The 25,054-nt window shown below is 36.4% G+C and overlaps 2 protein-coding genes across 2 annotated transcripts in view; one reads left to right on the top strand and one right to left on the bottom strand.

The window, feature by feature from the left end:
* The window catches only part of LOC120771627 (Krueppel-like factor luna), a 368,923-nt gene that overhangs the window by 159,349 nt on the left and 184,520 nt on the right, over positions 1 to 25,054 (bottom strand). The window lies entirely within an intron of this gene.
* On the top strand, positions 3,206 to 4,192 carry LOC120771628 (sideroflexin-1-3-like). Its single transcript, XM_040099719.1, has one exon. It carries the CDS (start codon positions 3,221 to 3,223, stop codon positions 4,190 to 4,192), a length of 972 nt encoding a protein of 323 aa, XP_039955653.1. The 5' UTR covers positions 3,206 to 3,220.

Genomic DNA, 25,054 nt, shown 5'->3' with positions numbered 1-25,054 from the left:
TCGATGTTCGTGGTTTGGTGCATAATGAATTTGTTCCGCGGGGACATACAGTCAATAAGAAATTCTAAGTTAATCGGACCATGACTGTGACCGAATTCAAAGCCAAAACCGCAATGCATACCAACGATCAATCGCCGTATTTACCAGATTTGTGTTGAGTTGTATGTATAAAATAGAAAATACATGGACCTCTATGAGTAAAAGAAGTCGAATATCGATAAAGCCATAAATTAAGGACACTACTTAATTTACTGATATACATATACAATTTTTATATTACATACATACATATATGGTGTATACAATAGTTGGATATGTTTTTACAGTATTCAGGCAAAATTGCCAAACAAAATAATTAATTCTAACTTATGTATTTAGCTAAAATTTTAAATTGCTAAAACTTTTATTAGCATAAGGGAAACGATTCGACCTTTAATACGCACTTTTTCGAAGCCAGAAAAGTTTTCTCTATGCAAAAAAGTACGTAACCTGTTTTGGGTAAAAAATCGTTGTAAATATTTACTTTACTAATTATGAGAGAGACCTTCAAGAGGTGCATACACCTCGTTAAACTGTGCAGTGTTTTATTTTTGTTTGCGTAAATTCACATGTTTGTTTGTGCAAGTGGGCTTCTTTACCGACCAACCGCTAAAATTCTCTTGCTAAAGTATACACACTCAAATATATGTATATGCTTAGGCAAGTTCATAGAATAATTGATAGCCTTGATGCTTTAAATAGCGGCGTTGCAGCGTCGAAAGCTTGAATGGGAATGCTGCACGCGTGTGAGAGCGTGTGAGAGCGACCAAACGACAGATTTACTGAGTGAAGCCGATAAACATTTAGCGATTAACACCAAGTACAGAAGCACATGCGATTGTTTTTGTACGTACCCAGAATCGTTTACTTTAGTATAGCTGCAAAGCATATGTTTTTAGTCGCCATTATCAATTGCAAAAACACCAAATCGCTGTGTGTACACTTATTTTTGTACAATATTTATACATACATTGCAAAGTGTATTTTTACTTTGGCATTTGATGTGTAATTGCTAGAAAAAGTGTATATATGTATGTACATACATTCATATAATAAAAATATTAGGTAATAAAAATATAATTGAGTAGCTGCGTTGACAGAAGTATTGACAGATGCGAGAATGTAGCTAGCATAACATATTGCTTGGCCTTGAACTCGCCGACCATTGCACGACGCATACGCGAACGTTTACGACAATTGTTTGATTATAAAATTAATCACTAAATTTATTATCTCTTTAAATTGATTAGCTGACAGCTGTGACTAAGACTGTAAAAATGTGTGCCAGTTGGGAGAATATATAGACGCAAAGTAAATAGTCTTATGCTATTTTTATGATTATTAAAACATAAAAATAGAAACAATAAATTTTTAAACTCATGACGGCGTAAAAAAAATAAATAGTTAATGCCGAATATGGTGTGAACGGGTCCAGAAAACTTGTGGAAAGACGACTCAACGAAGTTTAACTTTTTGAACAAATTAGCACGAAGAAGAATTGAGTTAGGTGGTTAAAGTTAAAGTACAAACAACAAAAAACACTTGGAAAAATTCGCAAAACGTTTTTAATTCTTCTGTGTTCAAAGTGTAAATTGAAACATGTTTGAATAATTTGAAGGCTATAATTTCAATGTCAAAAACTGCATCGTGATTGAAACGATCCAAGCCATAATGAGCATAATTGTGCAAAATGTGAGCTGGGCAACCGATTCCAAAAAGCCCAGGATTGAAATCTCTTTTTAACAAAGAAAAAACATTTTGGAAACTTTCTCGAATCAATCCACCGAAATCGATAGGGGCATTATCGGCTACAAAAGCTGATACTTGTTCTTCCAATTATTTTTTTCTTAAAACTGTCGTTATTAAATTGCTTACAGTGGCAAAAATCAGGGAATTTTCACGAATCTGCCGACGGTCAAAATCAGGGAATTCTCTGAGAAATCAGTAAATATGGTAACCCTACATTTACCTCTAGGTATACCAAAAAGACATTAAGCACGACAATGGAAGTATAACGGTCTGGGGCGCGTTTTTGTGGCATTGCGTCGGGCCATTCTTCGACTAAATGGATCGGTTTCAGTATTTGGATATACTGAAAAATAAAATGGAGCCATTTGTATTTGAGTCCATGTCTATAAACTGGATACTTATGCAAGACAATGATCCGAACCACACCGAGTAAAGCATTGACTCGACAAAGAAGATATTAGAATATTAGATTTGCCTGGGCAAATCCCGGATCTGAATCGAAAGAAAATGGCAAGCACAAAATTTTAAAAAATTTTATGATTTATGAGCAGAAATTGAGGAGGGTGGTATTCCATCCCAAAAGAATATAGTCAAAAATTGGTAGACAGCAGGCAGCGAAGATGTGAAGGGGTGATTAAAATTGTTGGATATAGTATAAAATACTAACGAAGTGTGCAATCTTGTGCAATTTTTTAATAATTTTAATAAATTTTTGTACCTTTTTGTTATCTTTTTTCAGATTGTGCTATTTATGTGTCCTATCTGCCGTGTAGATATTGATGTTTTTTGTTTTAGTGCTTTAGTAATATGAAAGGGAATTTTTTTTTTAAATAAACTGCATGTCCCTTTAAATCCCTAAGTGGTAAACTTAGGTACTAAATAAATGCGTTTGTTTTTATGACCAAGTGCGCTTTTTAGATGTTTATATGGCTTTATATGCTTGAAATGATTTTTTTAGAATTTTTTTTATAACTTCTAAATTTTTGTGTATGGTTTAGTCCCGTATTTTGGATGTAACACTTCATCCGACCCAAACTTAAATTTAATTTTAACATTTGCATTTCACGTATTTTTTTACTAGAATCACACTACGCTTTAGAACTTACCACAGATAATAAATAAAACCAAAAATCTTACGTTGGAGTTAAAGCATACCTGAAAATAAAATAAAAAGTACGTTAGCAAAGTTTTAGATACTGTATTAAAGGTAATTTACTACTTAAGAGGATGTTGATACTAAAAACGCTCCCTAAAATATGTATTAAAATGGCAACTCTTGAATATTTTTTTGTTAACAACATCATTCGAAATGTAAAATTGTGTAAATGAAAAAAGCTGACTACCGCTGTCAAGAAGCAAACGTCAAAAAGGAAAACTCAATATTTACAAAGACTGATTTCTATTAAAGTTGCATTGATTTTCCCTCCATAAAATGTCCGCGCTGCCGAAAGTCGACATAGATCAGCCGAAATTCGATCAGAGCACGTATATTGGACGCTTCAAGCACTTCTTCTTGCTCACCAATCCGCTGAACTTGCTCGCTAGCAGCGCCGAATTAGAGCGTTCGCAACGCGTCGTCCGGAACTACCGCGCCGGCAAAGATGTAACGAGTGACGTAAGCACACTTGACGAACTGTGGCATGCTAAATACATATACGATTCAGCATTTCATCCGGAAACGGGCGAAAAGTCACCGCTCATTGGACGCATGTCGGCACAAATGCCCATGAACACACTCATTACGGGTTGTATGCTCTCTTTTCACAAGAGTACGAGCGCCGTTGTCTTCTGGCAGTGGTTCAATCAGACCTTTAATGCCATCGTGAATTATACCAATCGCTCGGGTTCTTCTAAGCTCACCACTGCCGATTTGGTTAAGTGCTATTGTTTAGGTACAGGTGGCGCCTTGGGCACCGCCTTGTCGCTCAATCGACTTACAGCGAATATGCCACCGCTTATCGGACGTCTGGTGCCGTTCGTGGCCATTTCGGCGGCGAATTGCATTAATGTGCCTATGATGCGTTCACACGAAATACGCAATGGTGTGGTGCTGCTGAATGAGCAGGGGCGTGAAGTGGGCGTGTCGAAGCGTGCCGCCATCACGGGTATTGCGTTGGTCGTGCTGAGTCGCATTGCTATGGCCATACCCGGTATGACCTTCACTCCGGTACTAATCGATAAGTTGGATAAGCCAGGCAAGTTACTCTATCGCTTGCCTTGGCTAAACCCACCGCTGCAAACGGCACTTTGTGGTCTGCTGCTGATATTTGCTACACCGATGGGTTGTGCGCTGTGGCCGCAGAAAATGAATATCAAAGTGGAAAAATTGGAGGACGAGGTACAGGCAGATATCAAAAAGAAGAATCCAGACTTGAAAGTGGTGTGGTTTAATAAAGGGCTGTGAAGATAACTTGTCGAAGAAATTGATTTTGTGAATACGAAAGAAAAATATTTAAACAAAAATTAAAACAAAACAACATTTTTTCACAATATTGCTAAAATACTTGAAATTACGATAATTTGTTTTATAAAGAATTAAATCGTCAATATATTTTAATATAATAATATAAGGTCTGGCCTCATTAGTATGTTAGGTTTCTCTTCTTCTTAATTGGCGTAGACACCGCTTACGCGATTATAGCCGAGTTAACAACAGCGCGCCAGTCGTTTCTTCTTTTCGCTACGTGGCGCCAATTGGATATTCCAAGCGAAGCCAGGTCCTTCTCCACCTGGTCCTTCCAACGGAGTGGAAGTCTTCCTCTTCCTCTGCTTCCCCCGGCGGGTACAGCGTCGAATACTTTCAGAGCTGGAGTGTTTCCGTCCATTCGTACAACATGACCTAGCCAGCGTAGCCGCTGTCTTTTAATTCGCTGAACTACATATGTCAATGTCATCATATATCTCGTACACCTCATTGTTCCATCGAATGCGATATTCGCCGTGGCCAATGCGCAAAGGACCATAAATCTTTCGCAGAATTTTTCTCTCGAAAACTCGTAACGTCGACTCATCGGTTGTTGTCATCGCCCAAGCCTCTGCACCATATACCAGGTTGGGGATTATGAGCGACTTATAGAGTTTAGCTTTTGTTTGTCGAGAGAGGACTTTACTTTTCAATTGCCTACTCAGTCCGAAGTAGCACCTGTTGGCAAGAGCAATCCTGCGTTGGATTTCCAGGCTGACATTGTTGGTGGTGTTAATACTGGTCCCTAAATAGACGAAATTATCTACAACTTCAAAGTTGTGACTGTCAACAGTGACGTGAGAGCCAAGTCGCGAGTGCGACGACTGTTTGTTTGATGACAGGAGATATTTCGTTTTGCCCTCGTTCACTGCCAGACCCAGTATGTTAGGTTTACATAAGAAAGTAAGATATCTGCGATCGATAATTCGTTTTAGATATTTACACCGAGGTCTATTAAAAGCCGGTAGGAAGGGTTCGTCAAATTTAAGTCGATAGTAGCAAAATTTCGAAATTTATGTATGTGGTATTATCCACAAGCCTTTGCTATGTGTGAGTGAAAGAAGCTTGATATATAAAATTTCTATAATTAGAAGTAAAGCTAAGGAACTTTTAGAGTGGCTGCGCTGAAAGAACCTCACAGAAAAGAGAATGCAAATTCAAAATTAAGCAATGAATCAAAAGGAATGCTCACAGTCAACTAAGAATTAAGAAAAACAAACAAACGTTCTGCCACAAGGCAAAGCATTGAAACATATCTGCGTTTAAAAGGAAAAACATCACCAAAAAACAGCAATTGCCAGCGCGTCAAAACCACAAAAAATGTTACAAAAAAACAATGCCAAAAACATTTCCACTAAGCGACAAAGAGAATGCACACATGTCTGTTGCAAGCACATTTTGAAACCGCCCCTAGGATGAATAATTCGTAAGTTGCCGCAACTATTTTCGTACCGCATTTTGAGTTGGCGGTGGATTAAACGCCACCACACCGCCACTAAGTGACACTCTACGCACGCGTACATGCATGCCGCACGAGCACCATGCATGAAGTGGCAGACATACCGCAGGCGTGAATGCAACGTGTTGTCAAGTGGCTTAAGCCGACGCCGCCATAGTGCCGCCGCGGCGCGTCGTGACAGCAGTGCGAAAAATTGCACCAATTCGCATTTCGCTTGTTTTGGTGACAGTTTTTCATTGCTTGCGTGCTTGAAATGCTTCGCTTTTTTAATATGCTTTCCTACTCTGTATGCTTTGTGTGTCACTCTTGATCCTTTGATTAATTGCGCGTGCGCAGTATGCATTTTCTGTTTTTAGCTCTCAAAGCGGAGGCGCATTTTTATGGTTGCTCAGTTTTTTGCTTCTGTACTAGGAGAGTTTTACGTTTTTTCTGTTTTCCTTGCTTTCCTCTGTCAGTCACAGTGTGTTTCAATGTCTGTGACAATTAAGGAACACAGAGGAATGCACTTGTTTGTGTCGTTTTGTATTTCTGTTGCATAAATAGCCGACATGAAGCAGTGATCATATTCTCCTTTAGAAGAGCAATTCATACGGTTAGACTAACGAACGAGGCACTGTACAATCACAGATCCAAACAAACTTCATTTCTGCCATAGATGAAACAGTAAAATGGCAACTTCTCAAAGCAGTGAATGTTTTAATGAGAGATAAATATACGATTGAACTGATATCATATCATAAGTCTAACGATCGACAAGATATCATTTTGAAACTTATTATACAAGTTTTTGAACTGAAGACTTTTTATCATCGTTAAACGTAACACTGAACCCGATCTTGACCTGGTGTATGCAAGAAAAAATGCAAGAATCGGCCCCCAGTGCTATATACTTACCATTTTCTGATGAAAAACCGCTACTTTTAGGTTAAGATTCGAGTTATGCTTGTAAACATAGCGAATCCACATCGATACAGTAGAACTTGCTATAAGTATTAAGGTAGCTGAGGGTGCTTCTAGGTCTGCTTGTCGGCAATAATGTCGATGTATGTATATGTAATTTTGTTCCATATATAATTTTAACTGAGAGGTATATGACCTTGTAAGTAGTGTAGTAAGGGTGTCCTTCTTGGACGTGGCTTTTCAATAAGGCATTATTTTTTTCAGAGTTGATTCATTTGACAGTTGTTACTCAATTTATACTCAGTCGGTTTGCTACTTCATAATAAACAGACTCGTCCCGAAACAATGTTTGCAAATCGTGCAAATTCATTAACAAAATAATGTTTCGAGCACACCTGAATCGATTTCGCCAATGTTGACTCCAGTGTTTAATGCGCATCCTCAGAGATGGGGTACAGTGCGCACCTTAGACGCTATTGCTGATGGGCGCAGAATATCGAAGAAGATCAGAATGAGTCCAATCCACTTTATAGAAAATTTTGCAGAAAGATCTTGGTTTGCGGACTTAAAAAATCGAATTTAAAGCGATGCCCACCGAACCAAATTTTTTCAAGAAAAAACTTTCATCACTGCAAAATACTTTTTCACTCTGGCACGGGTGTGTTGATAAACAAAATTGTCTCATTTCAAGTGGTTATAATCCACAAGCCACAATTGAGAGCTGTTATATCTTCAAAAAGTTACTGTTTGGTGCGCTCTTTGTGCAGAGAGAATCATTGGTTCATATTTCTTCATATATAAAATAATTCACGATGTGACAGTCAATGCGAAACGATATAAAGTCACGTTTAGGATATTGATGTGGACGAACTTTGCTTCCAAGAAGACGGTGCTAAATACACTACAACCAACGAAACAATCATTTATTGAGAGACACTTTTGATAAGGGCATTTTCTCAAGTCGTAGTCTTGTGACGCGGACTCCAAGATCGTTCAATTTAACACCGTTGGACTACTTTGTGTGAAGCTAAGTAAAGTCGCTTGTCTACTTATGCGAGACGATTGACCTCTTTGGAAAATAATTTTTGGCTCATAATAACTGAAATACGGTTCCAATTGCTGCAAAATTTGTCGAAAATTGCCCTTCGGATGGAATTTAGTGGACCAACCACGGCAGTCACTTGCCGGAAATAGTTTTTTAAACATAATCTCGTAAAGCTACGTGGGGAATGTTTCGAAACTCACACACACATACAGTAATAACCGTATTAAGTGGAGCAATGCGAAAAGAGTAAATTTATTTTATCGTTGGATCCATTTAAAAGTAAAAGGATATCAAAGAGGGAGAGTGACACAATCTTAATTGCGAATTGAGCAAAAATAGTTACCTTATAGGTATGTATGTGTATGTGCAACAGCACTTGACTTAGAAGTCAATGAAATCGAAGTGGAAACACTAACCAAACACCGCAGTTAAAAATATTTGGTGCAACAACAACGAGCGAACAGAATTAAGTCAAAACAGCGATTAGTTGAATATGCAGCACAATGCCAGTTACACAATGCAAACATAACAAATACAAAAATAACAAAAACTGCAAAAAAGTCAAAGCAGTTTGACCGCTTGGGCCAGCAATAAAGCTTAAACGCTATTTGTAGATAGCGCAACGGCCATTGGTGTTGCCACCACTGCCGCTGGTGCATGTGGCGTCGCCACCGTTGACATCGACGGTCATGCAGCCAATCAGCCAAATTTGGCCCGAGCAACATTTCGATGTAACAAATATGGCGGTGTTGTGCATTTTAATGTCTGCTGCCGTCGCTGTTGTTGTCATCGTTGCTTTTTACTTTATTGGTTGTCGTGTGCGGTCTGAAGCGCGGCCTCAAGTGTCTCTTTTTCGCTGCATCTAGCTGTGTGCGTGAGCGTGCGCGTGTGCGTAATTCAATGCGTTTGGCGCGCAAACGCTGCGTAGTTTCGCTTTTCATAGCAACATACATAACAACAACAACGTAGCATAAAAGTAGGAAAACTTAAAAGCTGTAAAAAGAGACCAACAATTTGAGCGCAACTGTCATTGCTGCTATTTGGGTTGCACTGCTGCCGCTTGTGGCAATTGCGGCAACATTCGCGCAATAATTTACAATAAAAATATGTTTTTCCTCTGCCAAAGTTTTTGCATTTTGTGGCGCTCATTCCAGCTATATTATTATTATTTTTATTTTTTGTGTTGCAAGTAAATATTTCTTTGCATTTATTTTTATTTACTGCGCGCACTGGTCGCTCGCAATGTGCGATTTTATCACAGTTGGCAGCCCGGTTTATTGCCACGCTTTCAGTTTTGTAATCAAACGCGGCATACGGTGCGGCTAAAGTGCTGTTTGTGCATAAACGTTGCATGCAACGTGTTATTGCAGCATCCCTGCAGGATGCCAGGAAAAGCGGCTAATTAGTTTCTAGTTCAAAACCTATGAACTGCAGTCAGATTCGAAGCAGTTGGCAGTTGGCACTGGAAAGGAAACTTTTATTAAGTTTTTGTCGTGAGAAAGAACCAAAAGATCTAAGAAATGCTCTCGAAAAGCAGGCAAACTCACAAAAGTCGCTTGGTTTCAGGAACAGGCATCGATCGAACTAGTTTCGAAACATTGCATTTCTCTGCCGGGACTCAGTCACACACACACACAAACACATATATATATATGTAATGACTTCTACAAAGGCGACTTGCCACGCTGCAACGTGCTTGTGTGCAGCGCTTAATTACAAAACGGCGCTAAAATGTGGCCGGCAGGTTTTCGCCGCCTCGCTGCGTCGCTGCGTCGGCCACAAAGCCAACAAGCTATGAGTAGTTGTTGCTGCAACATAACAGCATGAGAATTTAATATTTATAAATATTACGTATTCATGCATTTAAGTTAATTTGTGTATGCACGTCCATATGTGGCAGCCAGCATTTGCTATATTGCCCTGCACAAATGCACACTCACACACACACGCACAAACACATTAATTTGTTTGTCTGCGGCTATTTGGTCATCTGATAATGTTGCTTCTCTTGCGGCGACTGTTGCATTGTGAATAAATGCGATTTTCTTTTTTCGCTCTTTGTGTCGATTACTCACTGCAATTATTGTGATAAAAGCGCACATTGCGCTGGTAATAACCGTATTTGTGTTTCATTTAAATTGTAGGCAATCGCGATGTTTTTAAATAACTGCGCGAGCACATTACAAGGCTGATTGGCCAGAATTGACATTTCAGATTTCCAACAAAGGCATTTGTATGTGTTTGTTGTTGTTAATATGACTTTTAAATATTTTTAAAGCATATAAGATATAGTAAAATGTTTCCTTCAGAACAGAGCACGTACTCATGCTACATGATTCAATTAATTGATTATTATGTAATCATATTTCTCAATCTCGCACTGAGTCGGATACGAAATAGCTTTACCAGTGGATCAAAATACGAAAGTCATGTACAAAAAACTGTATACACTTCCACCGTCGGGAAATTTTCTCACTTTATATTCCTTATGTATAAAGACTTCAACCAGACACGGCGCAGCGGCTTGCAAAGTATAGTCAATCGACCTGCCTTTGCTGAGATACCAAAGATTGACCCGTAATATATAGACACTGGCCTCCCCAGCGACTTCAACAAAAACAAAAATATGTTTATATATATGTATATGCAATGACATAAGAGCTCTTACCGGCCTTCGGAATGAACGTCAGCTGTATCTGCTTAAAAGATTTGAAAATGTGGCCTAATGCAACAGAGTTCGTGTAGATAGAAGCACAGGTGTGATGCGGGACTTGCAGGGTTTGAACGAATATAGCGCCCATGTGAGGTGGCGCTCGTCCAGAAGATCCAAAACAGCTGTACCGCCCTCCTCAAGCCTTCAGACGGACACTTCTCCTGCGTATTGATTCCTTAAAAAGTCCGCGTCAAGGCGTTGTTTAGGCATCTTTCTATGTTAGTCCATGAAAGGTGGGTTTCGCGAGAATATGCTAAACCGTGGGACACGCTTCGACGCTTTTGCAGAAGGATCTACATGAAACTATCTTAACCTTCTTTAATTCCGACTTTTATTTAGCAAGTCCTGTTTCTCAACATGTTTATATAAGGGGTGCGCTTTCTAATTACTCGGTAAATAGAATAACATACAATAATCATGATATATATGTACATTCTGCTCAATAGATCCCGCTTTATAACTTGTATTGTGACAAAAAATACCGAAATTTTGATTCTATACTTATAAAGGGTGATCCAAGTAGAGGTAATTTTTTAATTATTTTTATTTTTTTTTTTTGACAGATCGTGCGATAATCGGGTAAAGCTGTCATATCTCGACTTTCACAAGCGATATCGCTTTGCTCTATAGGCTTTTGGAAGGATCAAAGAAGATCCAAAGGTTTTGACCCAAATTTTGTTCAGCGATGAGGCCTATTTCTGGCTCAATGGGTTTCTAAACAAGCAAATTTGCTACGTTTGGGACAAAGAGCAACCTGAAGAGATTCAAGTGCTGTCATTTCATCTAAAAAAACAATGATTTGGTGTGGTTTGTGCGCCGGTGGAACCATCGGCCCATATTTCTTCAAACATGATGCCAGTGAGAACGTAACAGTCACTGAAGACCATTACTGTGCCATGATAACCGACTATTTGATGCATCGGCGACATTTGGTTTCAACAAGACAGTGCCACTTCCCACACATCGAAAAAATCAATGGATTTATTGAGAGAACACTTCGGTGATCAGATAATTTCACGTTTTTGGCCGTCAGACTTTCTCCTGTGGGGATTGTAAAATCTAAAGTCCATGCAGACAATTCCGCTTTGATTCAGGCTTTGTCGCAAAACTTCAAGCGTGTCATTCGCCTGGTACCAGTCCAAATGGTTGAACAAGTCAACATTTTAATCATATAATCTTCAAACAATAAATTCCAAAGAATGTTCTTTTGAACGATAATAAACATTTCCGACTAAATTTGAAGTTTCAGTGATTTTGCTTTAAAAAATTAGGGAATCTCGAAATAAATTTCAGTTTATTATCATAGTGGTATTACATTTTCCAATTAATCATAATAAACTTTATTTCCAAGAAGTTATATTTATTTTCCAAGCCTCTTTAAAACCTTCAAAATGGAATATATAATTTAAAGTGTTATGAAAATGTGTTTTTTTTAACACTTTTATTTGGCCCATCAACAATCTATAAATATTTCCACAAATTTTTAATTTTCCTTCTATACCTTTTATTGCTTCTTATTGTCATTTAAATTAATGCCGAAAATACTACTAAAGTCGAAACTGAAATATATGTATGGCTTAAAAATTATTTATGCGAGTCATTAAAAATAAATGAGAAAGACAAAGCAATCAAATATCGACAATGCAAACAATGTGGAAACGAGGAACGAGGAAGATGGCCAGCGGCTTTAGGCTATATGTACTATACCTTATACCTATATACGATTGTGGGTAGATGCAAGTGACAGCGAAATGTGATATGTATATATTCAAGCCACAATGAAGCTAAGTGATATATTCAAATATGTATGTATGTATATTTCTTAGCTTATTTGAAACTTGTGAAGATAAACAACAAAACACACCACAACGCGGCCGTTAGAAAAGCAACAGCCAAAAATTGTCAATGACAAGCGTCAACGTCGTGACAGCCAACAGGCTTGACAAATGATGTCATAGCAATGAAAATATCAGCGCTACAAGCATAAACACATACATACAAACATTCGTACACACTTATGTATATATTTGCTTATATAATTTTATAACAAAGCCAAACTTAAAAATTAAAGCAAATATTTGAAAGACAAATAATAAATTCGAAGTTATGACACCGAACATTCTTGCTAGTTGCCAGTTTCAATTTCGTTGTGTGCGAGAACTTTTTGCCTCCGCAACTAATTTGCATACGAAATTAAGCTGCGAAAGCGCCAAAACGGGCATACATACACACACAGAAACACAAAACGCTGTTGTCAACACCATTAAACTTCTCCCTTATTCACACCTTCTTTTGGCGTTTTTCACAAACCTTCGTTCTTCAGCGCACGACAAAAGCGCCCGCTTCACTTTCAATACGATTTTTAAATTATTGTTATTTGTTAAATATTGATGTTTTTATTTTGGTCGATTTTGTATGTATGTTTTCGATTTTGTTTCCACGCACGATCCGTCGATTTCGAAACCTTTGTTTATAAACAAAAATCACGTAACAGCTAAAAAAAAAACGCTGAAATTAACACAAAAACTTGTTTGCCACAAACCGGCTAAATTAGCTGAAAATGCTGCTGCGACTCGCTTGACTTCCATGAATTCGAAAAATTCAGCTGTGTGCAGCCGCATAATTGGCAGCGCAACAACAACTGCACTTTAGGCATTTAACTACATGCTCAAATGCTCCAAGTAATGCAACAACACACACATGCATGCGAAATCAATAAAAAGCAAAACCGGTCATAAAAATGTTGTGTATTTTTGGAAGTGGGCTTTTGGTGCCAGTGATTTATGCTCCCAGTTAAGCTGAATCTGAATCTATTAAGCGCAAAAGTGCATGCGCACACTTTGTTATTGTGTGTGTGTGTGTATGTTTATTGTGAAAAAACGCGCGAAAATTTATAAAAATTGCAACGGCATGACGACACGAATTGCGGTTGGTAGCTTTTCGGTTAAATGAACCGGTGATTCGTTGTTGACAGTTAAGCTGAAATTAATCAAGTCATAGGAATGCTACGGTTAGGCAGTTGACATGTGCACAAATACACACCACACACTATACTCAATACTACACACCATATCCAACAATGCCACCCAAATGCATTAACATGCCGCCATTTAGTGTAAGACTTGTAAACGTAAACATTCTAAAAATAGAAACTAAATCAGGTCAAATGGTAAAATTAGCTACCAGACCAATATTTATTGACTAGTTTAAGTTAGGTTATACTGGCCGATAGTGATGGCATACATAGACCTTTTGGTCTTTAGATTAGGTAAATTTAATTTTACTCTAATGTGGTGGTTTTCAAAATTTTGAAAATTTTTTGTGCCCGAAATGTTTTAAAGATATTTGCTATGTGTTAAAAAAAGAAAAATTAATTTTAAAATAAATTACAAACTAAAGTCTAAGTAATTCGAGTAATAACCGTTCCCTTGTTCTGAATTCCATATCAAGTGTTTGTATTCCTAATGGAACTCTTAAGCAACTGCATGAGATCGCCGCAATATAAAGACATGAAAAAAAGCTATAATCGTCAGATCCGAATAATTCCTACAAAGATTGTACCGTCAATAATCCGTATAAAATTTCGTGAAGACATCTTGTCAAAGATTTCCATATGACTTGAGTTCGATCGGTCAGTTTGTATGAGAGCTGTATGCTATAGTCGTCCGATCTATACAAATTCTTCGCCGATTGCACAATTGTCTTCAAAAATAATCCGTGCCAAATTTCTTGAAGATAACTTGTCAAATGAAAAGGGTTTCCCTACAAGCCCTCGATTCCGATCGTTTAATTTGTATGAGCAAAAAATAGTAAAACTTTGTTTGTTAGTGGAAGGGATTCGGAGTGCACCACACGTCGATAACAAAAGAAATTTGTGAACAAAACCTTGATTTTGACCTGCAATGACGTGTTTTTTTGGTATCGGCTCACCTTTGCCACAATATTCGACTGATTAATCATCTAATTCCGTATCGTAAGCATAAATCCAAGACTCATTGTCAGTAATAATCCGTTTCGTGATATCCTGATAGTCGGAAGCATTGCTTCGGAGACATTTACGACGCTGTTTTTCGAAAAAATTGTGTGATTTTGGATGCAATCGTGCTTTCACTTTTCTTAGGCCCAAATGATCTTTGAAAATGGTTTTCGCTGATCCCTCCGATATTCAAACGATGCCAGTAAGATCTCTGACTGTTAATCGCTGATTCTCAAGCACCATGACAAACAATTATCACCAAAGCCTTTTTCAAGCATGAATGTTTCGATAACAGAAATTTGATTCCTGACACAAAATTCATTGGAACTTCTTTGTTGAATAATTTCATTCATAGTAAAAATCGCCGAATACGCTTTATGTACGGAGAAAGACGAGCGAATACTAAACACTAATGATTATTTGGATGTAACACTTGGCGCAGATGTCACTGACATTTAAACCAACCTAGAAAAAAAAATATTTTGACGTATGAGTTTTCGTGCGAGTTTTAAATTAAACGGTCTTTCTACACAGTAGTACATGATGTAGTCCGATATTGGCAGTTCCGATAAATAAGCGGCTTCTTGAGATGAAAGTCTAGTGTACGAATTTTCACATCGTTCGCATATACATATATATACCGACAGAAATTGCATTAAAGGAATTTTGAAAGTATTTTCAATGGTGTTTTAAAAGATTTTCTCTTTCAAGCGGGTCTTAAAAATCACAGAGAAACGAGGCGGGGTTTTGGCAAAAACTTAATTTACTAAATAAATACATATATGCTATATACATATATAGACATGCAATGAGGCCGAGAAATGATTACGATTTTTTAATTGTTAGTATCATTTGATATACAGATAAGCTCAAATAATTTCAACTCCAATATGGTCTTGAAGAACTCAACATATTTTAAGTTGTTCCTAATTGATCGTTATTCGAAAATGTCAACAATATCGAATTAACTAGTTCTAAAGAACACAGTCATAAGCTTATATGCATATAAATTCGTATCTACCAATATTCTAATGTACATATGTACATACATACATACATACCCACATTTTGCATTTTAATTTCCTGATTTAGCATTTTATTAGTTTTTGAACGAATAAACCGTGAGAAGCGACTTTAATTTATTTTTAATACACCACGCAAATAGCAATAAATTTCATGCAAATTAATGCGAAACAATCAATTATTGCTGTATGAAAAAAGCTATAATGCTAATGCAGCATCGATACAAACGAACTACAAACAAAGCACGCCAATATTCATTTTCAGCAAAAAATTAAAACCGCAAAGATTAAAAGTCTATATTATTGCACAAAAAATAAGTTTGGTGTTTTTAAATAATAGCCATTATATGCTAGTTTTGTGTAGATAGAAAAAATTAAACCACATATAAATTAAAAAGAGTGCAAACTATAAATTGATGATTTTTGATAAAATCTATTTTTTTTGCTAAATATTTTGGTTAGACTCTGTATTATGGTATTTTTGTACGATTTAATTTTCTTAATAAGCCAGTAAATGATGATAAATTATTTTGAGTTGGATATTATTACACAGACAAATAAATATGTTGTAATATGATTTTATAGGCTAAAGTGACCAGTTTGATTAGGGGATTCAGTCAAAGCTCTATTGAATGGAAATCTCCGTGTACTTTAGCCGGTCCCAACATTGTTTTATGTTTATAAAGATCAATCTATTAGGCAGACAACTTTATTATCTAGACAGAAAGGCTGGTCTCTCCGATGCCTGCTTATAGAAGAGTACACTGTATTTGTTATGTGATTTTATATGAAATAATTTGATTAAAGATCCCTTTAGTGTTTACAATTACTGTAGGTCAAAAATGTCGACAGAATGCAAGTGCAATAGTTTTCTATTTGTTTTCAGCGTGTAATTATTCTGAACAACCTATTACCTATTACCATACAACTTATTCAACGGCTAACTTCGTAACGCTAGATTTTATCAAAACGTTTTCAAGTGAGTATTTAGGTTATGTAAGTTTAACTTAGGTTAGGTTAAAAGGTCGATCATAATAGGGTTCTCAGGTGAACAGCTGATAGCCGGTACGTTGTTATTGATTTTCTAAATGTCCCGAAATTTGCTTGAATAAAAGTATTTATGATTTTTATTGCGTGTGCATTAAATAAGGTGTAATGCAATTGGTGAAGAATACTCGTACAACTTGAATATATTTGAATACTACCCAAGCCAATCTGAAACATTTTTGGTAAATGTACATTTATTTACTCAGACCATTAAGCTATAACCTGCGTGGGCTGCGCAAAATTATTCGGGGAACGTGTTCAGCCGCTACGAAAAAATCCAAAATATAATCATCACCCATCAATTTAGGATGTTACTGATTATTGCGTCTGAAGAAGTATGGAGAAAAACTGAAAATAGTATAAAGTTAGGTAGCAAGATCAGATGTCAAATATAGAACGAATAAAATGCAATAATAATAAAATGCACTTATTTTATTGAACCCTCAGCTAATTTCAAAATTTTAACAAATTTTAATAGTTTTATGAAAAAACATAGAAAGTCAAATCAATATTTATTTCAAATTTTCGAATTGAGAATAATATTTTTTATTTTTATTTAAAAGCAATAAATTTTCCCCAAGAAAACAAACATCATTGCACAACATTAGTGAATTACGAAATTTCCTCACTTCTACAAATTCGATATCGCTAAAATTAATATAAATATTTTTGTATAAAACTCGTAAATTAGAAATACAAAATTTATTTTTCTTTAATGCAGTTTTAACACCGGATGCGCAAAAAATCCTTTCACACAAATGAATGCGGAAAAATTTCAATTAATCAAGCGACATTTGAGTGGTTTTCACATGGCAATTAGCCAAAACAATAAAATAAGCGGATTTGGAAAATAGTGCGATACACTTAAAACGCCACACATTAAAAACAAAATACATTTTTCCGAAAGGCTTTTATATCATTGTCTCATTCTTATATTAGACTTTGTGTCTCTGCGATTAAACGTATAAAGAAGACTCACTGAAGAATATATAAAAAAGTAATATTTAATTTATGGTGTTGGAAACTTCTCTCGGTGGGTTAAATGTTAAGTAATAATATTGTCTTTAAAGCAATATTCAAAAATAATTTCGAATAATATTATAATATTTGCATTCCATATACTTAACATCTAAAATGTTATTGTAGTCGAAATATATAAATTAAGAATGACTAACGGCTGTTAACCACAGGAAAATAAATGGACCTTTGGCCTACTAATACTTAAATTTCTTGTTAAAATATAAATGTCAAAATCAGTATATTTCAAGTTTTGGAATTAAAGAAACTAACCCTTTCTTTATAGAAATTATATTTAGCTAATTGTTTTTCCATTTAGACAAAATATTTCATTATTATATTTTTATGCCCTCAACAGTGGGGTCGGTAAAAAATGCTCAGTGTTGTTTTTGCTTGGTACTCTGATTAATTGGTTGAAAGCCACCTTTTGTATTTGTTTCTTATTATCAGAAAAAATCATACCCCGCTTCTAACGACTTGAAACATTTGGTGTCTCATATGTTTTGTATGAAATTTAATGCTTCATAAAAAAGCTTTAACACGATTTTATCGTAAAGTTAAGAATTTTTAAAATATTAGCTTTTCAAATTGTATCATTTTAACGCAGATTTGGTTTTCTTTTGAATTGTATGCCTCAATGAAATCAACTCGTTTTTGTATTAAATGTTAATTTAGTTTTTTATTTTCAAAATAAGAATTTTTTCTTTAAACTGCTATTATAATTAGCTTAATTATTCGTAAATTGTGTTTTCTCATTTAATGCATTCTAAAAAAAAATATATAAAAACGCGGTCAAGCACTTAGTTATGAGTAATCAGCTAATTAAGCCGCAAGTGCAGCCAAAAGTAAAAATATCAGCAAATTTATATGCGAAAATGCGCCGCCGTATAATTTATTATTGTTATTATGCCATTAACTGGCAAGTGGTCTGAGCGCCTGATTGACTGACACACTGACTGGCTGAGAGCCTGCATACCAAAACGAGCGTTGGCATGTAAATCACTGCAGACTAGCGGCCCAGCTGCTGCATACTAATGTGCGCATTTACTACAACAATAACAACAACATGCGATTAAATAAATTATTTGAAAAATGCAATTGGCTTTTTCTCATCACAGTTGCTATTTGCAGCGACAAGGCAATAACCAGTGAATTATAGAAGATAACAGAAAAAACAAAAACAACAAATAAAAGCGAATTAAAATGCATATAGAAAATATAACGAAAGTGTATGTATGTAAAATTGTCTTATAAATAAAAAAAAATGCAAATTGTGGTTGAGCATTGAGCAAATGTATGTATGTACTATGTGTGTGCATGGGTGCGCATCAGTAGCTTGCATTCCATGTAAATGTGCATTAGTCATACGCCGTGGCTCACAATTTGGCATGAGCGCGGCGTGAATGCGAACATGTTTGCATGGCAATAAAAATGCAAAACGATATATATATAATTGTGTATTATGTATATATGTACATACATTTGTATGCTTGTGAAAATAAAAATAGCTGAGCATATATGTAGCTAAGCGATAATAATTGCCAGCCTGTTTTGTTGTTATTGCTTGGCTGGCATCATTTGTATGCCGCTATTGTTGATTTTGTGCTTTAAAAGTATTTGCTTCGTTTTATTTTTTTATTATTCCGTGCATTGTTGTTGTTCATTTGCTGTTCAACTACTTAGTTTTTATTTACTGTTTTGCCGCTTTGCCATCTTGCAATTGTCTAGCGCTGCACATATACTTAGTTATTTGTTGGTGTACACGTGTGTGTTGTAGTTGCAATGCCGCTATTATTTGCTGCTGCGGCATGTTCATTCAACAAATGCAGCTGTGCAGCCTCACTGTTTACCGAAAACAACAAACAAGAAGAATGGAATGTGTGCAAGCGCTGCTGAGGGGTGGTGGGGGACTGGCTGGCGGCGCCTGAGCATTGGTGGATCAATGCCACTGTATGCTGGTGCATCTTGTTTTCGACTTGCTCACCCACTTCCCGCGCTAACGCCTGCCGCGTTGCTGCTATTTATTGCGAGTATGCCGTTTCGCTAGCGTTTTTTTCGTTTTTCCTCGGCTGCTGACATTTAAACACCATAATTGCTGTGTGAAAAAATTTACAACATTACAACAAATTTCCAGCGCACGAACTGCATGAATGAATGAGTGCTCGCATGCTTGCCACAGTCAATGAATGAGACTGTTTGTATGCAGTTTAGCGTTGGATGTTGGTGTTGCGGTGTGTTGGTGAATTTGGTGGGCAAGTGCGCAGATGCATTATTTGTGCAAGTATTTATAACTTTTGCCAAGAACTTGGCAGGAATGCAGTTTGCAGTGAAATCGTGCAGTCAACTAACTGCTACAGTGTGCGCTTAAAGTATGTCTGCCATATTTTTCAACTTGATCGCTGACTGACTGACTGGCTGACTGCCCTACTGATTGACTCTCTTACTTGTTAAACCAGTTGTTCACACAAACTCACACACATAAATATTAACGTGTTTATTGACTCAGCCGCTTTCGAGTTGCTTAGTCCGGCATTTGCTTTCTAAGTAATGTTTGCTTTGAAGCAGACGAAATAAGATAAACATTCAATTAAGCCTATTGAAAGTAGATAAAGTACAGCATCGGAGAGTGTGTTCACACTGTCACGTAAATTACTTAGTTTATGGTAAACTATCCCCATAATTTAAGAACGTTTGTGATTGAATATAATAATTTATATGACAGTTTTGTTGGGATTCTTTTTGAATATTGATGTGATCAAAGGAAATTTCATCTTTTTTTTTTTGCTTGAACTACTTTCATCTTTGATATTGGCTTCACAAATCACTGCACTAAATAATAGTGAAACTTTAAACACTGAAACAAATATTTTCCAGATAAAATTTCACGTGGATAGCGAACAGTTCTTTGGAAAAATTGTATGTAGCGATGAAAAAGATTTTGATTGGAATAAAAAATTAAATTTATTAAATTACAATACAATACAGAAATATCAAAGTTCTGAAAGTATTTCGATCATTTTGAAGGATTATGAAATTTACATACAGGTGGCGCTAAGATAAAGAACATCACATGGGGTGATTTAGCCTGTCCATCTGCCTGTCACGCCTCACTGCAGCGCTTGAAGTTATGTTGGATTTAACACCGCTGGATCTGGTGATTAAACAGGTAGCGAAACATACCATGCTGCTAATGTCAGCAGGCGGTTTCGGCAAAGGGAAGATAATGTCGTCTCAACAGACGAAGGCCCTAGGGGAAAGCACACCACTGGCCCTTCTTCCAAAGGACGGCGTTACAAAGAGGATTAACTTCACAAAGAATTTTAGACAGAGTGGCGTTACTCCACGCTTGGTATACTACTGAGAGACAGTACTATTCAGTGAGAGCATTGAAGCAGGCATTGCGGGACCGCATACCAAGCTATCCATATCAATTGGACGTTTTCCAAGCCTTTTTCAAGCAGAAGTGTTTGCTATAAGTCATACCGCCATCCTTTGCGACATTAAAACGGCACTGAAAGCGATCTCAGCACATGAGGTTAAATCGCTTTTAGTAGAGAAATGCATAGGAAGGCTAAACCGCTTATCAGTGTACAACCGGGTACATCTAATATGGCTGCCGGGGCATAAAATGGTAGCTGAAAATGAGCTAGCCGATGAAATAACCCGGTCTGTGGAAGCGTTTAAGATGATGGGACCAGAACCACGCATCGCAGTGGGCTCCCACACTCTGAAGGAACTTCTCTGTATGGAGGCGAGAGTGGATAGAGAAAGCTGCTTCTAGTAGGTTACAACTTTTCAAGGCTTAAGGAAATAATCAACCCCCTCGTGACAAATTCCGCCTTTTTATCGCGCTCTACACAAGGCTCTGCAGATTCAGGCATAGTCTCTTGCGCAAACTGCCGGTTCTGCGACATGAAACAGGAAACACCAGTACACCTGATTCTGAATTGTCCAGCAATTTGCAGAAGCAGATTTAAAGCCCTACACATCACCTCAGTAGCGCCCAGCAGGCTCTTGGAATTATTCCGGATGCTGGAACAAGAGAGGAGAGGGCACAATAGACCCTAAGTCGCAGTGTAATACCTCATTATTAACTATCTATATATCTATCTAGCCTTCAACAAAGATCAAGTGAACATAATATAAAAAATATCACTGAATTAGTAATGTGTAGAACTGTATAACTAAAAAATATATTAATTTTATCTACTACTAAATCACGAAATAAAGACGCGTAACTTTACACTACTACGCCCCATGACAAAGAGAAGATAAATACAAGTATACTTCTGTGTGTTGAATATCTCTAAAGTGTCATGCATATAATTGCCAACAATAAACATCAGTTATTAATACCGCAATTTCGCTTTCAACATCGTCTTAGTCACTTTTTCATTTGCTAATGTTCCAAGAATTTCACTGAGTCCCTCAATTAGCTGTGAAGGCGTGAGCAATTTAATGAATGGCAGCAAAATTATTTGTGAATGAGAAACCTGCCAAGGTGCTCGGCTATCGCATCTACAGCTGGTTAAACAAGCACATTTGAATTAATTAGTTTGTTTAAGAAGTTATTGTTTATTCACAAATATTTGTTGGATAGAAAACATTTTTATTTCAAGGGAAAACAAGTGAATAAATACGGACGCGTGTGCTTCGGTAATATTCATTCACAAATGAAACAGTTTTTAAAGGTTTGTTCTCACAAAAACTTAATTTAAAAGTAGTAAATACCTTTATTCATACATCTTGAAATGAGTTATATTTTGGGCACTTAAATTTGTCATCTTTCAAAACATAAATATTTTTATATTTTATATTGCAACTTCTTAGCGCAGAATGCATATGATGTTGTCAGACATATGCTTTCATTTGACTTATTTAGTATAGTTATTAACTTAATTCATTAAGGGAACGAGTTAAGTTAGAAACGGGTTGATTTAGAGGTCAATTTTAATTAGAAATTGACCGGTCGAAGGAGGCTCTTTATCACAGACAACCTTTCAAAACTATTACTACAACCCTAGAACATAGTGGATTTACATCTTGAGGCCCGTGGAGATATGTAAAAATAAAATATTGAAATCAGAAAGAACGATATTTTAGACGAATAGCAGCAACCGAGCTTTAGCACATATGTATATACATATACATATATACCAACTTAATGCGGATATTCTTATTTTAAGCCTTTTAAGCTTATAGTTGGCTAGTGTTTCCTATTCAAATTATAAACTGTGGTATCAAATCTGACTTTCTACATTCACATTCCCGGCTTCTGTATATATCGCGCATGATTATTAGCAGTTCGCATTCACGCCACGTAATTTTCAACTTTTCTACCCTCGCCTGGCTTTTTGTAACTATTTTTGAAGTTTTCAAGTAAACCCAAAAAAATCCAGCGAATTTCCCAAGTGCTCAGCATAGCCTCGACAGCCGGCTCACCGCCGTAAAAACACTTAATCAGCGTGGCTGAACAGCAAAAGTTTTCGCTAAAGCTTAGAGCCGCTGCCGCATTTTCTTCACGCACTTGCTTATTCACCCTTGCTCGGCCTTTCGAATTGCGCCACCAACAACAATCAGCGTAAATGCCGTTATATCGCTTAGTTATGACTCCAGCGAGCAGCGACCTTTTTCCACTCGGCTGTCAGTTAGGCGTGTTGTTACAGCTGCAAATGTTGTCACAACTTTTCCCATTTTCATTTTGTCCGTTTGCCGTTTGCCCGACAACAACTGTTTCGCATAAATTTCAGTACACAGCCGGCAAGCAGAAACAAAAGCGCGCACTCACACACATACATAGCGATGAGGCGGGGCGGACAGGGCGCAAGAATAGCACAAATGTTGGCATAACAATAACAACCACAGACGCATGGGAATGAGGACAAAATGAGTGTAATAATGCAAAACTGTAACAGACAGCCAAAGTAGTCTTAAAACTTAAAAAATAATTTTCATATTCAAAATGCATAATTATCATAAATTTTAAACTCTTTCGCACACTTGCCACAACGCTCACAAAGTGCCTGGGCGTCTGCGCCGCAATGTGTTAGGTTTTCAGGCGTGCATATTTCCAACGTTTTTATGATGCCAACGGTTTCGCTTACTTTGTTCTTTGCACTAACTGCTGCTCACCTACAAACATATATATGTATATGTGTATGTGGACATATAATTTTGGGTACATCTGCACCTAGGCACTTGCTGCTACTTCTTCAACTATTTATGATTATTATAATATCTACATGTATGTACATATATATATAATTATATATATATAGTACTTAGTTAAATATCATCTGCAACACATTACGGCTGTCATGTTGCTGCAGTTGGCATTTCACAGCGTGCCGCCCTTTCTCGACTCTTTCTCAGACTGTGTGCGGCATGCACTTCCGCGCAGAAATTGTGTCGCATTGCTGCCTCATCTCTCCATAGCAAAATGAAAATGGAGTGCGAAATTAATGCAGTATTTTAGCTGCAGCTGCGTCGTATGGCATATTGAAATATATAGCTTTTAAAAATGAGTGCATCGTTTTAGGCGCATATGAGCATAGCGTTTATTTATGTGTTTCATATAAGGGAATTGTGTACAACTTATACGAATTCGCAAGCCATTGTGTGAAAATTCACAGAAATAACTGATTTTTTAATCAATATTTTTTTTTTAATCTGAGGTATACTTTTGGGATATCACGTCATTAATAATTAAGTCTATGGAGTAGCCCAACTTTTTCACGTATTATAGATTCAGCACCTTATTTAAACAAAACTTATGTACAGCTTTTTTGTTGTTGCATAGTTTTTGGAGCCTATGAGAGAAGCGTGAATATGAACTTTTTTCTATGAAATGCTCATATGAAAGTAGTTTATAGTGTTTTAATAACTGTAGTTGCGAATTCATAACGTTAATGAATGTTTGAATCTTTATACCTTATGGAAATTTAACAGTGTACGGATGTTAAAAACGATAATTTTTAATTTTGAAAAAATTTTGGTATACATTTAGGATGTAATGTGAGCATAAAGATTATAGGAAACTTAACTGAAATGAAGTCTCTGATTTGATTTAAATTAATTACTTAGATTCGGTAGTTTATTTTTACTGCTTTCTACTTTTCTATTGACTAAGTTGATCATAAATCGTTTTATAAATAGGAGGCATACCTTTAGGGTGCCTCATGAGTAAAAAAAGAATTGTTTGAAGCTCATTATTGTTCTTTTGACTAACTTGCTGATTTTATTTCGACTCATAACTTTCTTTTTACTGGCTGTTTCTTCGAACCCCCTCACTAATAATACAAAAAACAACAACAAAAAATTAATTAAAAAAATATTTTTATCTTGCATTGCTTTTATAATCTTTTCACTTCACTTACTACTTTTTTATTTTATTAGATTGTTTAGCTTTTAAACACATATAAAAGTATATATGTAAAAGTATATATGAAATTGTTTGTTTTTCTCAATCAAAGCAACTTCATGACTAATGTACAAAACCTGTTGAACCATGTATGGGAATTCTCAGTACTCAACATTTTCTGTAGTGAATCAGTGAAGCAAAATGCGATTTTAAATGGCGATTTGAACACAGATTGAATGTGAATGAATTTTTGTTTAGCTTTA

Source organism: Bactrocera tryoni, chromosome 3 (genome assembly GCF_016617805.1).
Source record: "Bactrocera tryoni isolate S06 chromosome 3, CSIRO_BtryS06_freeze2, whole genome shotgun sequence".
Taxonomy (NCBI): Eukaryota; Metazoa; Arthropoda; class Insecta; order Diptera; family Tephritidae; genus Bactrocera; species Bactrocera tryoni.
Note: the sequence above shows the minus strand (reverse complement) of the source record. Positions and strands in the feature narration are given on the sequence as shown.

Coding starts and splice junctions, on each gene's coding strand:
- LOC120771628 (XM_040099719.1), top strand. CDS start 3,221: ATGTCCGCGCTGCCGAAAGTCGACATAGATCAGCCGAAATTCGATCAG.